At 47.0% G+C, this 18,702-nt stretch overlaps 1 protein-coding gene across 6 annotated transcripts in view; it reads left to right on the top strand.

Annotated features, from left to right (window-relative positions):
- Positions 1 to 18,702, top strand: part of LOC108622924 (zinc finger C4H2 domain-containing protein) — a 161,500-nt gene that overhangs the window by 102,713 nt on the left and 40,085 nt on the right. For all 6 annotated transcript variants that reach the window (XM_018021066.2, XM_026811859.1, XM_026811858.1 and 3 more), the window contains exon 7: positions 17,761 to 17,889. In XM_018021066.2, the coding sequence (XP_017876555.1) occupies positions 17,810 to 17,889 (80 nt within the window). In that variant the 5' untranslated portion in view covers positions 17,761 to 17,809. The remainder of the gene's footprint in view (positions 1 to 17,760; positions 17,890 to 18,702) is intronic.

Raw genomic sequence — 18,702 nt, 5'->3', positions numbered from 1 at the left:
AACATTTAAATAACCCTCCGAGATCGCGGTAAGAAGAAAGGCGAGTGGAACAATCGTGGTTACGCGGAATGGTTCCGAAAGCGATCGTTTTTCGTGGGTGTCGCGCAGCTTCTCTCTCGGGCGAGTTTCCGTTTTAATAAAGCGGAAACGTTTTTCTGCGGGGACGGCGACGGGGCGTCGTCGGCGAGAGAGGGTGGATTCCTCGCGTAGTTTCGTTGAATCGAACCCGCTGCGGCTGCGTTTCCACCAGGTCGGTCGACGCGACGGACCCTCCCTGCTTTTTTTCAAGTGTAACACGCCGGTCTACGAACAAAAAGCGAGCCGTGGAGGAACGCAACGCGCGTCTGTATATAAAAAAAAAGCGCGACGCAAGAAATAGACGATAAAAAATGCGAAATGAGACGGGGATAGAGAGGAGATAGAGGGGTTGGTTGCGGGCGCTGCACGAAATTGCGGGAGGGTAGCCACTGTAAAGGTGTGTTTCTCGCGATGTTGCAGAAGCGCTGAATGCGTCTAGACAGTTCCACTTCATACAGCGATGAAAAAACACTGTGAGCAAGCTCGCATCGATGTGTAAAGTTTCGTTATTTACGTCCGACGCATTCCCCTAGCCTAACGCTTTACTTACCGCGCGTATCTATCCCATTCCTTCAGACTTCCTATTCTAAAGCTACATACTATTTGTGCGAAAGCTACGATTCAGCTGTCGGTCGAACGTCTAGCCTGAATCCTGTCCCGAATCAATTTCCTGCGGTTTTTACGATCGACGTGGTTGATTTTAAGCTAAATCTATCAATAATAGTAACCGTGAGTCGTGAATCATTTGTTTCTGAAAGATCGCACGGATAGCTCCCGTCATCGCGGAAGCCTATCTCTAAAAAGAACAAATCGGATGCGCTGACGAAACCTTTGATCAAGTTAATCAAGACGTCAGTTGATAGAGACGTCGATTAATCGATGTACTGCCCGAGCCGGAGGCGAGCTCAGTGACGTGCCTGTTAACATAGACGTTGATTAATCGTTGAAATCCTTAATCGACGGACTGATACACGGCTACGGCCGAGGGGGCGAGAATGATCTCTCTAACGACAGTACGGAGAAGAAACTACTGCTGTATTATTACTGGATCGTGGCTTCTCGACCTTAGTGGATCTCTTGTTTCTCGAACGATTATCAATCGACTCGCAAGATCGATTATTCCTTCGCGATTAGCAGGTTGTACGCTCCGATTGGACCGACCGTCTGCGAAGCAGAGGAAAAAAGAGAACGGAACACGGTAGGGGCAAAGGGATACGCGTTGAACGCGTGTACAGCATGCGGTTCCATCCGAGTCGATAGGATCGCCGATGGTCACGCGCGACGTGATCGCTTCACGGTGAACACGCAATTGCGGGCCGCGTGCGGTGCAAACCAGCCGTTGAAACCGCCTTTTCGTGATAGATGATATTATTTGGGAGTTTAGCGACGCGTCCGCGACTGCCCTGCGGGATCTTGATTAATTCGCTTTGACAAAGACCGGTTGTCTCTCTGCTCTGGTTAACCAGGACTATTACGTGCATCTCTACTGTTTTCGCTCTTCTCGCATTCCTCCGTTTCACGCGACTGAAACAGGATATCAACCCACGTCATCAAAATTACAGATGCTCTCCGACTAACTTTAATTATAATTAACATGCTCGATGTCAATTTCAGCATATTAGTACAGCTTATGTCAAGGAAGAACTCGATGAGTTTCGATTAGATACTGGGATCAACAACCTCGTAAATAAGAGAAAAACTAGAGACGACGCCACGAATGATTCAGCAGCGCAGCGTTCACAGGAAATTTGGACAAACACGCGGCTTCATTAAACATTCTTTTTCAAAATGTTACCGTGGAACGTGCGTTCGTCCACTGATTTAAATTGCCGTTTCGCCATCGCTTCGGCGAGCATTCCTAACGGTAATCAAGCTTCGCTTTCTCTCGGTACACAACCGCTGCGCGGAGCTTCTAATTATTTTTCAACGAAGTCCTGGAATTGCGTCGAGGGGACTGGATCCTCGACGATTTTCCAGACGTCGCGACCGAGTCTCGCAGACAGGAAATCCGCATTCCTCCGCGCCAGAGATCTCGTCGACGATAGAAGACTGCGCGACGACGACGACGACGCCCCGTCGAGCACTTTCGCTTCCTTTCAGACGTTTACCCGCACGAGATCTCGCCGTGGATGTATCGACGAGAGGCGCGACCGACCCTCTCGGAGTTTCGTTTTTGGCGAGCGTGAAAACCGCGATTCTGCTTCACCGCGAGTTGTCTCGGCTTTTACATATATCCCACGCAACTTGCACCCACAGCTTTTTCGAAAGCTTTCGAGTCTGGAAAATCCATTGTCAATGTCAGTGGAAAGAAGTCCAATCGTACGATTTGTTACTCGTCGTTGAGTATCCAGTATCTGTAGACGATTCCTTTCTGGTCGCTAGTGCAGACGTGCTCCGTTGATCATTGATCCGTTCGATCAAACATCGCAAGATGGTTCCTGTCAGGAACGATACCGGATACGTCTCTCGCTTTCAAAGTAAAAAGCATCGTAAAAATTCTAGCTTTGTGCACGGATGTTCCTCTTTGATTCCTATTAAAAAGGCAAACAACTAAAGGAGAAACAAACGATAACAGGCACCTAGAAAGGTGACACGAAAAGGTGGAAAGGCGGGACGGTTCAGAAAAGCGGGTTGATCGAATTTTTCGCAGCACTTTAGTTCATCATCCGCGGGGGCGCAAATTCGCGAAACGAAATTACCGGAAATGTAATACCCATCTTGATTACGGAACGGCCCAGGGGCGTTTCCGTGGTGATGCTTACTCGCGGTGCTGCCCTGCCTACGTAATTTCTATCCACGACGGTGAAAACCACCTTACATTCAGCGATACCCCGTTTCCATCTTTGCCGAGCCGTGGACACTTCCCTTTATCTTACGACACACCAGACACCCGCATCTGTCCTTCTTTTCCTCAGTCTGTCCCTCTTTGTTCGTTGTTGTTACACGCATCGTCTACCTCACCCACTCCACCGGCGCACTCCGTTGTGCTTTCACGCCCTCGGCACTTTCCTTCCTCTCGGTTCCGCTTTTCAATTTATCCCTTTCGATTCTCCCTCTCTGTTTGCTTCCGAGATATTAAATCGCAGAGCCCTCGCTTTGATCCTCTACCCGGAACACAACGCTCTCGGGTCTTAAACAATCCCAGGTTGTGTGTCCTATCGCTGATTTTTACGTTAATCGTCGACCGGATCGCGATTACTGCTTAATGGTGGAGAATGGTTTGGCCCCACCGAAGTGTCTCGGGTGACTCGGGTCTGAGAGGGGCTGGATTTGGTACGATTTTTCATCGCGTTACTCGTAAGGCATAAAAATTCGTACGTGCAGCTCTGAAATCGATTGATCATCCCATCTTCTAAAGGATGAAAAGCTTAAAAGGAAATGTAGATAAATAGCGAAAGAAAAACTTTCGATGGTTCCGGGAAGAAAACGATCCCTGCCCTTAAGAAGTTTATTTATGACGGCACGAGGCATCCGTATTCAAAGTGACCCTCTCTAGTGTAGGGTCCAACAAAAAGGGGTGCGTTCGACAGTGGCGGCTGAGTCGTATGGACGAACGTTTGCGGCGGCCACCGCAAAAACGTTCCGCCATCCAGTCTGTCCCTGAATCTCTGCCAGTAGCCTTCAAAGGGGCTAACTTAAGCCGGCCTGTCTGTCGCGCTAAGCCCGGAGTATTACGTCAAAGCGATCCGGAAATGTAAAGTCTCCGCTGGGACAACGGGGGTAGGGAACTGCTGCCAAGAATACGAACCAAACGGTCCGTCGATTAACCCTCTTGCGAGGTTTCGCTCGTGCTTCCCCGAGACGCGTTTTATCTGGCAAAGAAATCTTCTAGCTTTTAACAAATTGCGAACAACATTTTTTCCCAACGCTCCGTTCCGTTTTCGAGGCAATATTTTTGAGTGCGATATTGGATACTATATAAATTCAGAATGAATGCGAAGGGTGCTCGATTCGGAGAAAAAGATGCGGGAATGGATTTTCCTCGACGTCGTTGGCCCGTAACGAGATAAGCAGATCGTGGCTTGTTACGGTCGGCTAAAAAAAGCGGGGACCCATTTGTAGTTAACGGGAAGGGGTTGGGAAGGACGTTCCATCATCCGGTTCCCCGAGCTGTAATAAAAGCAGCAGCGTGAAACGGGTGGAGCGGGGTGAAGGGAAGAGGACGACGGAGACAAAAGCGGTACGAGGCGTAAAAATGTTGAGTGGTAAGAACGAAGTGCGAAACCATAACGACGGAATGAGATCCCGAGAGCGAGGCAGCGCGACATTCAGGCTGAGCTTGGCTAGGCTGGCAAGACAATGTCAACTCTGGCTTGGCTGCCGAAAGCTAACGGAAAAGATCGTGCTAGACAGCGGAAAGGACGAGCTGGAAGATGAGAGGAGCCTCGGCAGAAGCGGATGACAACGGCATGGACGAAGAAACCGGCAAGTGCGAGGGAAAAGGAAGAAGACGGTGAGAGAGGAGAGCTGGAAGGTGGTTAAGCCGGTGGCTGGATATTGCGCAGTGGCGCAAACAAAAACCACCCAACCTACAAATCCCCCTTCGAGCCGGGCGGTGTGCACCATTCCGCAGCGAAGAAAAGTCCTCAGCAGCCGGTCAACCCTTGGCTTTGCGTCGGCTGGAATGAACACCGCTATCTCCTCCGCAAAACATATAAACTTAGCTAGCAGAAGGCAAGAAACTTAATTCACTGGAAAATACACAACAGATAAAGGTCTTCTCAGACGTCGCGTTCGCGGCTGGGAAGCGGGAGGGAAAGGGAGAGGAGATCTGGCTGGTGGACGTGGATGATATCGCCGCGCGCGGTACTCCTACGAAACGAGTATTCCCTATCTCCTCTCACCTCCTCCTTCATCTTCGGTATCGTCCCTCTTCTTTTCGGCTCCGTCGTCGTCCAAACGAGGCCGGCCGACCGGGCACAAGGCGCTCGGGGCGTCTGACTCCACGTCCACTGCGACTACTCATTCCCTTAATGCCCGGCAAATAATCGTAAATATTTTCAATGTCGGCTCGCGGTTTTGCCCTCCTTTAGCTCTGGCATCGTTCTCGAGCTTCTGCCAGACCCATTCGTGCCCAGACCCATCCTCGACGTCGTATAACCCAGCGCGACGAGGACTGCTTGAAAAATTTATTGCAATTACCGCGGGGCGTGCGACGCTACCATGCTCGCCGATGCCTATAATCCGTTTCTATGGCCGTGGCATACGTCGAGCCACCGGCTATTCACCCACCATTTACCCTAACATTCCAGCGAATTGATCGCGCAACCTGCCACCCGCTACCCAGCTCCATCGCTCGATTTGCCGAATCGCGTGGCGAAACTTTATGTCCAGGATCGGCGACGTCTGATCGACCATGATCTTTTCGCCCGGGTAGCAAACCCCGTCAGATATTTCAGACTTGCTTGTCCGTGTAAATGTTCCGAGACTTGTTGGATAGATGGGAAAGAAAAGAAGAGCCACGAAATTTTCTAGTGGACTCGTAACATTCGTTTAAGAATTCTATGTAAAGAAACAAAAGGATGAAAAGGATTTCGCTTTTCTCGTTCCTAATATGTATTATATATTGTACTACTGTGGTACAGCGGAAAGGGTCGTGAAAGGCATTGTCTCCGACGACCAATTTTATGGCCGAGTCTGTGCATCTTCCATAGCTTCATAAACAATGGAAAGCAACGCGAAATGGCGCGTTACAATGAACGCTTAGCTCGAGCGATTAACTACTCGAGACGAGACTGAATTTCGGGGTGGGATAAAATGCCACTGTTACAAGTTTTTTACGTGAACGAGTTATACTGGAAGATTTCTAATTAGAAGTCGGAGAGTTCCATTTTACGAGATCGGTCACGATCAAAGTAATCCCTAGTGGTTGCTCGCGTTCTCGGTGACAGACGTCCTCGTCTCTCAACAATTAGGAATACGATTAGCCGGGCGTGTAGGAAATTCGCAGTGCGAGCCAAAAATTTCTCGTCCGCTAACGTTTCGCAACCCTCCGGGGAAGTTTCGTTGGTGAAACGTTAATTTACTATGGGAATTGCGGCTACTGTTAGAGCGAGAACGAATTACAAATTCCACGAAAAAAAAAGAGAATTAGGAATTCGCTGTATGTTCTTTTCCGGATTTTATAAAACATTACTTCTGTCTTCTCTGTCTATTTTAAACCGTGGGGACGACGTTGAGAGGTTGCAAACTCTCGGCGAGAGCAGCCGCGAATTCGCAACTTGCCGTACGCCGAGCCGCGAGAGTCGATGCACAAAAGGCGCAGCGAAACGTTCGCTGCGTTGAAAGCCGGGGGTGGGTGGATTGAACTTACGTGAAATTAATTCGGTGCAGAAGTGAGACGGAGAGAGGGCGGCGACGACTCTACGGCGGCTTGTTATCCCGCGGATGAATATTGTTGCTCATGTGAATACACTAAATAAATTACGACGTTTCAGAAACAGCCGTGGAACATAATTTAATCACATTCCGTGGAAGTGAATATGAAGGTAACCCCAAAATAATTTAATTAAACGCTAAACACGCAGATGTAACGCAGCGAAACGAGGAAAGCGCCGCGACGCGGCGCTGTCATTGACCGGCCACGAGCGACCGATGCCGTGCATCCGCAAATTAAAGCAAGCGGCGTATACCGTTTTCGCGATTTTTTTAACAATGATATATTAAATTATCAGGATAGGTCGAACTCGGAGAAAATACCGATCCAATGCACGAATGAAGACATTTATTAAACATCACTGTCAGCGATGAGAAGTACCGGGGCACGATCGTCGCGTTTCACCCGCGATATGGATCGATAGTATCATTAACGAAGACTGACGATATGCTCCGGGCAAAACTCGCTGATAAAGGAAAATATACGTATTTCTACGCGCGCGGTACATACCGATATCGCTTCAATTTCAGCCGACCCTTCCGAAACTTCAAAAGCTTTCGCATTTTAACGTCACGCATAGCATTACGTCTTCCTTTTCGCCGCGTCGGTCACAACGAGATCAAACGAACACAGGAATTCGATCGAACACGAGTCTTTGAGCGAGGGTTCAAGGTATTTATTCGCCAGAATGGGGCGACCCCCGGTTTTGAGAATTACCGGAGTGCGATACTTCACGTCCCTCTTTAATGAAAATTGACCCGGACCCGGAGAAATAGTAGGCATCGGGAATTTTTCACGTCGCGCGGCATCTCCCGTCGCAGGGATAATAATCTGAATCAGTTTCACAACTGATCACGTTTAGCGCTCGGCTAGAAATGACTTAATCGCTGTTTACAGCGAACGTTAAACGGTAACGACCGTTTCCAGCGATACGCGAGGAACAGCGAAGCTTGCGCCCCTCGTTCCAACGCGAGCTCGGTATTGCATCTAGGGAACGTTGCAAAATGTAGTTTTCCACAGACGCGATACGGGAGGGGGGGAAAAAAAAGAGGAATAACCGATAAGGGTGCTGGCGGTTGGTTCGCGCCAAAAATTATTCCACGCGATAAGCCTGAACGGGTTCCAACCGTAGACTAAAAACGAATACAAAATTTGATAGTAATGTTTACAGTGGCCGAGGATTTTTGGCGAATGCCTGGTGCCAGTTTGATATGCAAATGTCGGGAAAAAAATTCAACCGGCGTGAGGAACGACAATGTGAACGCCGCATTACCGTTTCTCGCGTAGCGTCGCGGAAACGCACTTTTCCACGCGTTTTGCACTCGCGTTTAGTCGCACAAAGGCCGCGTGGCAACGATACACGCGCGCTCCCCACGATGAGATCAAAGTCGAGACAGAATTCTACCCCGGGGGTCTTTAACTCGCGAAGTTACACGGGACGTAGGGATCGAATAGGACGAATAGGTGGTATAAACGCGTATCGAGAGGCAGACGGGGAACGAGTAAACCAATGGAAAAATATTCGACGGGCTCGCGAGTTGTCGATCACTGTGTACGAAGGCTGTATCTCCAATGGTTTTTTCAATCTACGCGTAATTCATCAAAACAGGACTTTTGCCTGTTCGCGCATAATTTGATTTCCCGTATTGTTTGCATGCAAAAACCAGTTTCCGGGCTACATGTGTACACTGTATCGCGTGTTAAACATCTCGCTATCGGAATTAATTTATATCAGAACGGTGCGACGCGAGGATTGCTGCTACATGCTACCTATCGCGAATCGCACAAAAGCTCAAATAGATGCTGACGAAAAATAACGACAAAAAAGACGGCTGTTAATGTAATTTGCCCCGAATCGTTGGCGCGTTTCGAACCTGATTTGTTGCCCGGGTCCGTGCTGTGCCATAATAATCGAATGAAAGTTAAGCAAATGAATTGCAAATATCGATATTTGCAGTGAAAATAATGATGTAGATTTCGCAGGAAGAGCGGTGGGCGGCGGGCAGACGAAGCGAGAGAGAGAGAGAGACAGAATAGAATTATTAGCGTAATTTATGGGTCACAACGGTGCGCGAAATTGAACGTGCTACGGGACCCTGTGCTCGCTATAATTAGCGAGCCAGAAATAGGAGAGGCCATCAATGTTCTTACGGCCATTTGCCGCTAATGCAACGTTACCTACCTACCTACGTGTACGTATTCGTATAAGACGCTGTCAGGAAGTTCGCTCGCGGTGTGATCGCTCACGCCCGACCCCCGTGAAAGTAAACTTTTCCCGAATGAAAGCCGTTCCCTCTAATGGTCACACCGCTAAAGCGAGCTTTATCATCGTCGATGCGTTGTCATCCTCGATCTTTAAACCTCTCTTCTTCTTTTTTATCTCTATCCACCTTGGTACTGAAACAATTTTTTAACAAAATTTTATCCAATAGCTTTTCGCTTCGCTAAATTTATTTAACAACCTGCCGCCACTTTTTGCCGTAACGCGTCCTGCTTTAATCTCTACGGGAGAGGATCCCTACAGTACGTCCGGATTTTAAAGAAACCCAACGGTCTGACACTGGTTTGTAGCCGCCTGTGGTAATGAATTAATCGCGCACCCGTTATCGACAGACTAATTATCCCGGAAAATAATTACCAGGGAAATGTTTCCCCGAGCTATACCGTAATGGGAAGCTGAAAGCCAGCTGAAAATTTTCTAATTCAATCTCTTTCGCGTATTTTCCGTTTTATGATGTCGATCATATTATTGTTCCGCTTTGATCTTTTGTTAGTTGGAAATAATAGTAGCGATCAAACGGTGAGGAAAGTATGTATTTATTCAACGAGGTCCCGGCACAATGGGGAGCGCGTTAAGCCAGCTTGGAGAGGGGTTAAGAAAAGCGCGACGACCCTTTTTTCCATCGTCTCGCCCAATTGAGATCACGGTTGATCTATTTTAATGGCGCACTCCTCACCGAGACACTCTTTGAATCGGCTCAGAAAGTGATACTAAAAGAACGCGAAATTGAGAGAGGTGGCTGAGAAAGGCCGGAAACATGCTGGATGGTATGGGGAGAACGGGAATCGTATCATCCGACTACAATGCGAGTCAGAGCTCTTCAAATCGTGTATCCTTTGTTGAAGAAAAAATGTATTTTGTACAATACAAATCGCGTACTAGAACAGTAATAGCGTTACATACATACATCTCGTTGGTGTGGAGACCTTATTCATATACATCGACGAGTGTCTCGGTAAGTTTCGAAGTTAACGAAAGAGCACACACCTTCCAATAATTGGGGACGGTTAGACGAAATTATTGCCAATCACAATATGTGCATCGCGAGTATCAATAGTCATAGTTCCGTAAATAAAGTGAGAATGAATAATTAGGTAAGAAAAATGCAATAGTGGAACCAATAACGGTATGGAAAACAGGAGTTGATTGGCAAACTGCATCACGATAAGTGATGTCAATAAGTTTCTTTAAATTGAAATAAATGAATAATTATGTGTAAATATCGCATAACAATTGAATATAGTTTATCATGGTAGCGTGACTATTTGGCTTTTCTGATAATTCGTAAAATTTAATAGCATTGATAGTATTAAAGTGGAAGTCCAAATCTAGAAGTGTATCTCGCTTGATGCAATACGTTGATTGATTTGACGCAGTGAGATAGAGAAAAAAATTGTTTTTTCATATTTTACTTTTTGATACGGTAATCTATACGTCATTAATTCTGAACTCCACCCATGGGAAAGGTCAGGGAGAAGGACTTGATCCTTCCATAGTAAGGAAAATTAATTTCAAGCCTCGCTCCCTGTCCCTTCGAATCGAGAAACTCGAAACCACCCTGTAAACCCCCTAACGACCTCTGGCGTCGAGTTACAACCCTGGAATCAAGTTCACCTGCCCAGTTGCGTACGCAATGGCGCAGCCATGAAGAATTCACGTGTCTAAATTTGGTGGAGGGAAAGAAACGAGCGACGAGTAGAAAGAACGTTGATGTCAACGTCGAAAGTTGGTCCGGGTACCAGTGAATTCTTAAAATCCGATGACTCCTCAGGGTGCTCTCGAACTCGAAGGGGACGGCACTGGCTCCTGTAAGAAGAAAACGGGCCGGGGGAGGGACTGTTGGTGGTGGTGCGTGTACTTACACGTCGACAGTGTGCGACGCCCGAGGCAGGCCATTAGACGGCGACAATGCGCACCCTTTTCCCGACTTTTATACGTATTTCCGCCATTACTGCGCATTCTATGTCGCAATAAATTCTTTCTCCGTCGCATTAAAATTCTTGAAGGGCATTCTGAATACTTGGCGCGGCGCGCCGCGCCGCGATATTGATGTCCCTCGCTTGGGAACAAAACGGCTGCGCGAGCTCCTATTCCTCTTCTTCTATCGTTCGTATCGGCGTCACCATTTCGAATCCTCTATTTTCCATGCCGGTCTCCACTCGCCACTCGAGTTTCGGAAAAAGAGCGAACACAAGCTGCCATTAAGGTGGTTCCCCGGCTACAATAGCGCTGAAAAACCCGAGCACTCGTGTGAACGCGTGTGCCAGATTTCCCTTCAAAGGGAATTTTCAAGACACCTGAGACCATCGACGGTGTTGGACTAAAGAGTCTTGTAAACGATCCATGATTTGTTGTTAATGAAACAGTTAATGGTATGGAAAATATTTTTATGAGAGATGCAGCTTCACTTTCCCTGGTGGAAGCTAGCACTCTGACAGGTGTATTCGTGGAACGTGGCGCGTCGCGTGGGCTAAACTGCGCGCTGAATTTCTAATGCAACGCCACTCGCAGAAGTGCGTTCCCGAAGAAGCGTTCTTTGTGCGACTTCCCCGCAGCTTTTGTGCCGGCGGAAACGTGACGAATTTCGAGTAAAAGCTCCTCTATTCGCGTCCCACCGCCCCTCTAGTGCTCGTCATCTCGCCTCTAGCTTTACACGCTCCTAAGAGCTACTTAGCGATCCGTTACCATTAGCGTAAATGAAATGTAGACTTACGCTTAATAAAATCACGTTTCAAACACCTGTTCGAGAGATGAAACTCGTTTTGCACTGTTCTTCGATCGATATGAGATCAAAATGCCCGGCATAGTCCGCGCAATTATAAACGAGATTTAAGAGATTGGCTTAGAATCGAGGATGCTGTTTACGATGCTGCGGTCCTGCAATCAGAAAAGAAGAGAACGAATTTTGCATACCGAGTCGGCTCGTTAGGAGGAAAATTGAGGTTCTCATTTCGCTCGTTCGATGGTCCTCGAGCGTTCGATGACAAAACCATTGGTTACGCGAAACTCTCCATGCCATTATCACTCGTAACTCATCCCGTACAGTAAATCATTTCGAAAAACAATTCCCAAACAGCCGCACCGTTTCCCTCTGGCCAATTTCCGATGACTCTTTGGTTACAATCTCGACACGATGGAGGCCGCAGTTGAATTCTTTGTACGGTTTGCCATTGCTTTTAATTCACGGCTGGTTTACACGTCCCTTTGTACTCCAGCATTGGCTGCGAATCAGCGATAAAAACGTACGAGCACGTTCACGGCGTCCGGAAGGATAAATATTGAAGGAGCAACGGCGGGAGCCAGGATCCGGGAACAAAGGATCAAAGGGAAAAGAAAGTTGGAAAGAAGGAAGGCGGTGGTGGCGGTGGCGTTGGCGGTGGCTCTTCGTCCGTGCTCGATTAAGTGGGAGCTCTCTTCGTTACTGTCAGCCGTAATTAACAATGTACATCCGGAACGCTTAGAAGATAAATGGGGAAAGATTATCCCTAATTATGCCGCCCGTCCGTGGCCTTTCTTGTCCGCCCGAACTTTCATGCAAATTCGAGTTTAATTAAATATCGATTGACGCGACCGGAACCCGGCTTCTTCTAATAACACCGGAAGACAAAGTTTCACTCGAACGCGAACGCGGTACTACGAACTGCAAATGAGATTCGCTCTTCTTTCCCCCACCGTCTTTTTCTGCACTTTTCTACTTTTCTTTCTTTCCGTTCGTCGTTCCGAGGGTTTGCTTTGAAAATATACGAGCATAATGGAGGCGGAAAAAGGAAGGAACCGTGATCGCCGCGAGAGTAATTGATTAGGGACAGAGCCAGGGGAACGGTCCAATGTGCAACGAACGAGTAATTGGACGAGATGAAACGCCAGAAAACTTTTGAATGCCCTCTCTCTCTCTCTCTTTCGTATCTGTACATCCTGTGTATAGGCATAGGGCATTTTACGATACCGAATCAAGGGAGATGCTTTCATCTCATAATTACAACTTTCTTTGTAAGCTCTTGACCCGGTATGTAAATAAGCTGCCCTCAGCCGCCTCCGGGCTACCATTTCATTCTGGTAATAATCACGTTTATTTGCCAATAATATTCCATCTGTCCCACCTTCGCCTACCCGAATTACAGCCTCGAAGTAAGCAGAACTTTCTCGCACGTATAACTTTTTACATATCTCTGTCTCCTGCGTCTACATTATACATCACCAAAAAGGAGGGGAAAAAATGGAACTGTGAAACCGTAAGTCGAATCGGAAGTCACCTGTCGGCTTTCTTCCGCGTGGTTCAACGTCGAAATTTAACGCGGCCATTAAGCAGCCCGGCCACAGAATTCCGACGAACGGCGAACGCGAACGGCATTTTAATTTTCATGAAAAATGTAATTGCCGTGCGACTGGTGGTTCCCCAGGATCAGCCGAATTTACAGCCGGCCAAGTTGCTGGAAAATTGGCCAACGTCATATGCTGTTATTCGCACGCAGCGAAAAATATCTGTTGCGGCTCTCCCAATAAAAGCTCTTGCGATCGCGGCGGAAAAAGTGCTGAAAAAAAAAAAAAATGGGAGACGCGAATCGTTAACGTTGCAACGGCTGAAAATCCAGTAGCCCGTTTAATTGTCGCGAACGCGAAACACGCGCGCGTCGTGAATCATTGTTCGCAAACAACGAGCTCGAATCACGCGTCACACAGTTTATTACGCCTATGGTTCGAAAGACTGCAACAAGATCGTCCCGGGAAAAAAGGGTTGTGAAAGCGGAGAAACCGATATGCTAATAATCTCGTCGCGCATTTAAATTCTCACCCTCCGCAGTTATCGTAAACGGTAGACTTTCATTTCTCAATCCCCTCGGAACCATTTTCCAAAAACCAACTCTTCCGCGTACTGCCAGGACTACTTCTCTATAATTATCCGCGAAACAGCGTTGGAGAGAAGGGCGCGTAGCATAAAAATAGAGGTAAAGTATCCGACTCGATATCACGCACGCAATTTTCCATCGGCCGAGGGGTAGAAAGAGAGATACATTTTCAAATCAGCCGAGGAGTAAAAGCGCTCCCCCATTTCCGCTTCTCGTCGAAACGCCTTCAATAACAAACCAGGGAAAAACGACTGCTAGAAACGAGCTCTCCCCGCCTGCCCTCGCCTTTCGCCCCTTTTTTTCCCGCTTCCATCCCCTTTTTTCTTCGTTCACGAGCGCCGCGTAATACCTGTTTCCAATCACGGAATTCAATACGAACCGCGTGCGAGCGCGCCCGCGCATCCGCTCGCGCATCTCATATGCAATACCGGATTAATTTACATTCTCGGGTGCCCCGGCACTCTCGTTGATCGACGAAAAAATAAACGAGGAAGCGAGCGAGGAATGAAAAAGCAATCTTCACGTGTGACAATGCGGCGAGAGTTGTGTGTCGGCTTTTCTGATTGCTCGTTGACTTGGAAAATCAACTGTACAAATTGCCATTCCCGGTCCGCGGGTACCGTACGGTTTCCGGCGCTGGACGTGCACCATTCGAAGGAGCAGAAACATTTTTGGTGAACGCGAACATGTATTACACACGGCGGATACGTGGCCTGCTGATTTTATCGGTATCGATTCTAACGGAACGTGCATTCGCAAGCGAGAAATTCTCCTCTTCGAACGTCCTGTCGTGAATCATCGTTCGATTATGGCAAGATTTATGACAGAATATAATGAACTTAATTTTGATTAGAATGTAGTTGAACGTCGGATCGCGCGGAAAAACAAACCGCGGAGGTACACGTGCAAAGCGTGTTCGCTGTAATTAGATCATTTACATCGCGACACAATATCTTTGATCTCGTTAATCAACAACGTAATCAGGCAAACGATGCTCTCGAGCCCGTGTAGATACACTCGAATTTTAATTGAATCACAGAGTCCGATAGGAACCTCTGCAGAGTTTGCGAGTAATTTTCTGAAAACATAGCTTTCCAAAATTGCGATTACAGACCCCCTTCGATTGGTACGCGGCGGCAAAGCGTAAAAGTCGATCAACTACGGTCCAGTTGTTCCAGGACAAAAGCGAATTACCATGGATACAATTCATTAGTATATTAATAGAGAAAATAGAGAGGAGGGAAATCATGTTCCCTCGTTAACTCGATTGAAAAGATCCCTGCCTCCCTCTCGATCCCCCGGTTCCCCCGGGACCCAGCGACGGTAATTAGTCGCCGGTCGTTTTTAATCGGCACGCGTTCGCCAATTAAACATTAAAATATGCACCGCAATCTCTCTGTTTATTATCTCGTTCGCGTGTCCGTTACTTTTTATATTATACCCGATTGCGAGCGATTGTTTTTCGGCTGCGCACCTATCAGATCGCGTCAGTGCGACAGGAATTTTAAAATTCTGTCGCAATACTCCGAGTGGTTTATTCCCTGATTAGAATACAAATAATTAAACGATACGATACCGCGTTGGGAGAGCATAGACATAGACGATGCAAATCCCGATAAAGCCCACGGTTCGCGACATAATCCCCGAAATGCTTCGCGTTCCGTTTAAAATATCGCCGCAATTAGCGATATCCATCCTGATAAATAATGCCCCGATGAAATTGCCTTTCGATCCGTGGAATTTCATTATGTTGCATAATTTCCCTGCCACTGAGAATCGCGACCGGAGGGTGGAAGCTTGTCTTTCGGCGCGCTCAGTCAACGAAGACAAGCGGAGGGAAGGCGTCGAGAGGGGGAGTAATTGCCGGGACAATTATCGGGAAGCGTGGAGCGATTTCTCGTAGCTGTTTCGCGATTATGAAACCGGAACGAGGCTCTGAACGACGCGGCGCGACGCGATGACAGGAAGTTTCGCGTACGGTCCCGGTCGCCGATTCCCAAAGTCATTATGCATTTCCAGAGATGCCGCTGGGAAATTGTATTCCGGCCTTTTGTTCCAATAGGAAATATCCCGGAAGCTGTAAGTATTCTTACCGCAGACTCTCCTCGCATTGTCCGTCTAACTCTCTCTCTCTCTCTCTCTCTCTCTCTCTCTCTCTCTCTCTCTCTCTCTCTTCCTCTCTTACTCTGCCCATTACCGTTTTTCCCGGAAACACGAAACTGGGTCTCGGCTACTACCACCCGGCATAAACTACATTTTCGTTCCTTATTTACATGATCACGGTAGCTACTTCTCTTCTCGACTTCATTCCGAATTCCGTGGACGTAACGTCGCTGGTGATTAAGAAAAATTCTAGGCCAAATCGAGACAGTTCCCCCGTTTTCGTCGATAGATCGTTGGAAGAGACGTAAGGTAGTAGGTAAAAGCGGTTTTTACGACCGGCTTTTCGACCGAAATTATGCGAATCGAATAATATAATCTTTTCAAAAGAAGAGGGAAAGATCGACGACGAAGGATCTTCCAGGTTCCAGAGGAGAGGACCGAATTACCTTCTTAGGATTTCGTTCGGAGACATCCATTACGGACTTGAGAAGAATTCAGTAAAGTGTCTTTGCCGAATGTCTCGTGGTCAGAATGAGAATTATTGAGAGTTGTTCCGCGTAGAAAATAGATAATGAAAGATTACGATAAGAACAGTTATTGGAATGCGTTTTATCGTAGCAATAAAACTCGGTCCGCCGGTAGAAGATCAATCGGGCTCAAGGCAAACTTCTATCCGCTTTTCCTTTCTTTTTTTTTTCATAACTCGGCGGTGCCAGCTTTCTACTACTTTCGGTAAAACGACGAACTTCCCGGAAATATCGACCGAGATTATATCGCGAACGAGGAAATTCCATTTGCGGTTAATTGCCATCTACTTTTCTTCCCGCTCTCTTTTTTCTCGTCTTCTTAAACTTGTTACCATCGAAACCAAAGAATACTCGGAACTCCGTAGAACTCGAGAAACAGAAATCCAAAGCACGGCCGGACTGGCAAGAAATTAGTAACAGTTCGCAAGTGAAACGAGCCAAACTGGAGCAGAAAATTCGTCAGCAAGTTAAAATCCAATAATTACGTCTACTTGGCAACTCCGTTGCGAATTCTGTTGCGACTTCCGCGCCCCAAAGGAAACAACGAATATCAGTGAACGACCAGAGTTCCACCCACACAGAGGTAACCCTCGCTGACACAGGAATCGCTAATTACGTTAATTACAAAAGCGATCCGTAAATTACGTACGAGAGGTTGTTAATTCTACTTTCTAGGCAATAAAACGGATGAGAAATTGCAATTGAAGGTATTGCGACGTCGTTAATTAATTTAGTATTGCAATTATCGCAAACTGGATCTAACCAACATCTTTTTGCAAACTTAAACATATGTTGTATACATATATGTATATACAGTAACCAGTAGCGAACAATTGGCGCAGGAAGAAGCGCGTACATTTCGCGTCCGATATCGAGGTGGAGGAAGAAAGCTATCTCGGCTCTGCCGAGCCGGTGGACCGGGCTTGTCGCATCTTCGGATATAATCCGACGAAATAACCGGAAACCCGGTTCCCGGTTGCGCGTCGCTCTTAAGCGGGCTGCGATTGTCATGGTTGTTCCCCGAGCTTTGGTACACACGACTCGCTCAATACTCGCGTTACATACGCCCGTGCACGTACACGCGTACGGTTCGGGCCGCGCTAACACGCGAACAATCAGGTGTACACGAAATTTACACGCGTGCGCTTAATGTGCCCGAGCGAGAGGAAACCGGCGGCAGCGTGAAAAGCTGTTTGCCGAGCCCCATTGTCACAGACACGGGAGCACGCGCGCGCGTTAAGTATTACGTGTATGCACATGCACACACAAACGTATATTATGACGCAGGTGCAACGGGCCACCAATCAGAAACGACGCGCGAATAGTCGAGATTAGTGTTTCCTCCAGCTTGGAAAATTGAAAAGAAATGGGAAGAAAACCGTGGAATGAGAATCAAGGTTTTAGGCAGAGGGGTTCAGCACAATTTGAAAATTGAAATTTGACTTATCCAGAAAGAGGCATGCAATAAATGCATGCATTGTTAACTTAGGACTACGATTTATGGAAAAAATACGGAATTTCTAAATGTGCATTTCGCATTTGTTGCAGATGGAACGAAATAAGTGCCCGATGGACGATCGAATTAAGTCATAATTGGATGAAAAGCCCTTTTGCGAGCGGCCACCACTCGTGCCGTCCTCCTCATCTTCTCTACCCTCTGTGGTTCATCGGATTCCGGTAAGTAAATTGTATTAATTAAAGCATATTCGAAACACGGCTGCGCCCTAATGAACTGAATCCGGGTAATTAATCGTAACGACACATTGTTATTCGTGACAGGCACACAGAAGCCATCGTGTAATTCTTACGCGTCTGCGATCGAAATTCGATTCCACTGGGGCGCATTGACTGCGCCCGATTTAATTAACGAAATTAACGAGAGAAAGCATTAACGAACACATTCTTTCGATACCAAATATCTCTGCGACATTTGAATTTGAAACCCGCGAATTGAAGTTGAAAACCGCGTTAAACGCGTGAAGCTCGGAAAAATTCCATTCTCGCTTACCCCGTTCCGAATTGTCTCTATCAAAATTCCGGAAGACAAAAGCACGGTTTAAGGATGTATTGGCTATACAGTCAATCCCAAAAGTTTATACACTTTAGAAACGCATTTTTTAAAAAGAAATCAGACGTCGGAAGAACATTGCTAATAATAAACAACAAAAAAAAATTTTCGATTTTTCCGAGATTTTTCTAAGGGGTACCCCTTCAGATTTCGCGAAATTTTAGTTTTTTGCCAATAACTCCCAAACCGTTGGACATACAAAAAAATTGCATCAGACGTTTTTTGTAGAGGACGGCGAGATCTACAATTTCCATGTAAAAATTTTTTGCTAGCGTCAATAGTTTACGAGTAATTTGCAAAAAACTGTTTTTTCGTTTTTCGTCAATAACTCGTTAAATATTGGTGCTAGGGAAGAATTTTTATATGGAAATTGTAGATCTCGTCGTCCCCTACAAAATGGTCCTATACATGCCCTCCTACGT

Source organism: Ceratina calcarata, unplaced genomic scaffold (genome assembly GCF_001652005.2).
Source record: "Ceratina calcarata isolate Rehan_Ccalc_2016 unplaced genomic scaffold, ASM165200v1 scaffold25, whole genome shotgun sequence".
NCBI lineage: Eukaryota > Metazoa > Arthropoda > Insecta > Hymenoptera > Apidae > Ceratina > Ceratina calcarata.
This window is presented reverse-complemented; position numbering and strand designations above follow the sequence as displayed.